We start from the raw sequence: 2,727 nt of genomic DNA, 5'->3' as shown, positions 1-2,727 counted from the left end.
GTTGGGAGTGAGCGGCGGTTGAGCAGGTTTAATCTTCCCAGGTCAGCTTCAAGCTCGGTCTCATTGCCCCCACTCCCTTGTCTGCACTAGAGAACCCTACCTCCTCGAAACCGGTGTGGAGGAATCTGACGGGGAACGGTTATTGGCAGCTATTTCGAATCAACATAAAAATACCGAGACCCCCTCCCGCGATCCCCGGAAGGTGGCTTCGAACATTTCGTTTTAATTCTTGTTTGGTGGAAAAGCTTTAAAAACGCCGTGTCGGTAGTAAGAAAGATCGGGTTCCTCCAGCCGGTGTCCCGTGCTCTGAATCTCTGAATCTTCCTGTGTAGCCCCTGAGATATTCCAGAGACAGGAAACCCGACCGCCGCCGTCCCAGCTCCACCGTCTTGAGGAGCGAATAGGTGACAATTTCCCGACCCTCTGGACTCTGCTCCCGCTGCCTAGGAGCGTTTTCTCACGTCAGAAGTCCTCCTCGGAGGAGCTTCTCTTTGAGGTTAACTCATCCGGCTAACGGGGCAGTAACAATTAGCAGAATAATTAGCAGGATAGTTACTCAGTTGAAATTTTCCCGATATCTCTTTTCTGGGAGAATTATTTCCGTGTCTAAAGACAGCAGCACTGAGAAATGTCTTAAAGTTGTGAATAAAATAAACCACCCTGGGTTTGTGTTCAAAATTCGTTCGTGCGAATGAAGGATGGTTTAGAAGTGTTTTCTCGCTGAACGGGCTTCCTGTCTGCGGGAATGTGTAAGGGACAGGAAAGCCATTTTAATTCTGATAATTGGAAACAAAATACTTCGGTCCCGTGCGTTGAAAAAGATCAGTAAGTAAATCGCGCGGTTGTTAAGCGAGAGGGAAGTTCCAGCGGAGTTTTGCTGGAAAATACAAACACGGTTTCTCTATTATTCGGAGTGTGACTGTATAAAAAGCAGTAGACACCATCGTTTAATGTGCGTGTTGTAGAGGTTTTTTATGGCGAAGAAGATGTTTATTTCCTTTTTCTGGTTTACCAATATTTCTTTTTCTTTTTCTGACTGTTGAAAATTACTTAAATATGACCAAAAACTGTAAGATATTCCCTGCGTTGATGGTGGCTTTGGTTTTGCTTTTGGCTTTTCAAAACTGTACCCTTCCCACTGAAATGGAAATCGTAATTTTGCCTTTATCACTTCATTCCTATGTCCCCTTTCCTGAAAATGGCAACAGAAGTTGTGACTCATGCCGTGGAACAGCCTTGTGCCTGTGCCCAACACTGCCGCATAGGAATGGAAAAAGACTTTTACGTGACCTACCCTAGGTGGATAAATCCGCAGTTACCCTTAATCTGTAACTCGGGGGGAAAAAAACAAACAACAAAAAAACCCCAACGCCCCCAAACCCCAAACCACTTCGAGGTAATTTCTAGCAGCGGGGACAATCGAAAATACATTGGAATTTCACAGCCTATTCTCAAACGTCCTGGAGGTCATTAAAGTCGGCAGATCGGCTGGAGCACGATGTGTCAACTTGAGTGCATACACTCTTTGGGTATGCCAGAATTTGGGCTTGTTTGTCTGTGTGTACAGGGCGCGAAGATGGTAGAAACGTTCTGTACACACCGAAACGTACTGTTGAGTGATGCTGTTGAGTTTAGCAGTTGCAGCCGTGTATTGCTTATAGGACAAGGAGGTGCTTTTCAAGGCAGATGGATAAATAATTAAACATCCTTCTATATGTTTCAGCTTCGGGAGAAAAAAAATCGTTCGGATATCAATTATTTATACATCTCCATGTTTATCTTCCTCTGACGACGAATTACACAAGGGACAAGACTAATCGAAGCCAAGAAAGATTATTATTATTATTATTTAATGATTGATAAGGGCGGGGGAAAGATCCTGTGGCTGTATTGCAAAATTAACACAGAACAAAAATGCAGGGAGCTGCTCTGTCCTGATTACGATTTCAAGATGGGATCCTGGGTTTGAGGGAGAAAGACGGGGTGGTATTCCGCTACATATTTACTGACACTATCTACGAATCAGATAAAGAAGTTACGAGGGTGCCATATTGAGAATCTTCAGCACTAGTTTCCAGGATCCAGATTATATCAGCAATATCTCAACAGCTCCCAGCCCCTCCACCACCAACCTCCCCAAAGCATCCGACCTCCTTCAGCAGCTGGCGGTTAAGAAAAGCTTCCAATTATTTCTAGGCAGTAGAGTCCTGTAAGAGATCTCAGTCTTACCTGTAGAGTTGACCGAGCGATTTTCCAGCAAAATTCTTCAATCCCTCCTTGCCAGGGGTCAAAATCCTTTGTTTTACCGACTCCATTCCTGCAGGGTGCTCGCCGTGTTCTGCTCTGCTCTGGGTAGGGCGCTGCTACGAGCAACGGTGGTTCATGGTGCTTCAATCTCTTAACTTTCCCCCCTCATTCAATGGCTATCGGTGCACCTCCGGGTAAAGGCAGAGCGAGAGAAAGCGTGAGCGTGTGTGAGAGAGAGAGAGAGGAAGAGGGAGAGACGGCGTGCGGGGCGGGGGGGGGAGAGGGCGAGGGCGAGGGAGCGCGCCTGTGTGCGGCGGCGAGCGGGGAGTCTGAGCGAGCTGCAGGCAGCCCCCGGGTTTCCTGGCAGCGCGGAGTTGCCAGGCACGGTCAGAAAGTCTCCTCGGCCTTGCAGGGTTCGGTGGTGGCGGGCGGAGGCAATGCCATGCCCGGCTGGGAGGGGACGGAGATCCCTTTGCGGGA

At 47.8% G+C, this 2,727-nt stretch overlaps 1 protein-coding gene across 1 annotated transcript in view; it reads right to left on the bottom strand.

Moving 5' to 3' along the window:
- LOC104495650 (vesicular glutamate transporter 2-like) overlaps window positions 1-2,491 on the bottom strand; it is a 3,785-nt gene extending 1,294 nt beyond the window's left edge. Inside the window, exon 1 of the mRNA XM_010138645.1 lies at window positions 2,230-2,491. Within this exon, the coding sequence (XP_010136947.1) occupies window positions 2,230-2,315 (86 nt within the window). The 5' untranslated portion in view covers window positions 2,316-2,491. The remainder of the gene's footprint in view (window positions 1-2,229) is intronic.
- Between the last annotated feature and the right edge of the window lie 236 nt (window positions 2,492-2,727).

This window comes from Buceros rhinoceros, unplaced genomic scaffold, assembly GCF_000710305.1.
Source record: "Buceros rhinoceros silvestris isolate BGI_N320 unplaced genomic scaffold, ASM71030v1 scaffold36096, whole genome shotgun sequence".
In the NCBI taxonomy this organism is placed as follows: Eukaryota; Metazoa; Chordata; class Aves; order Bucerotiformes; family Bucerotidae; genus Buceros; species Buceros rhinoceros.
This window is presented reverse-complemented; position numbering and strand designations above follow the sequence as displayed.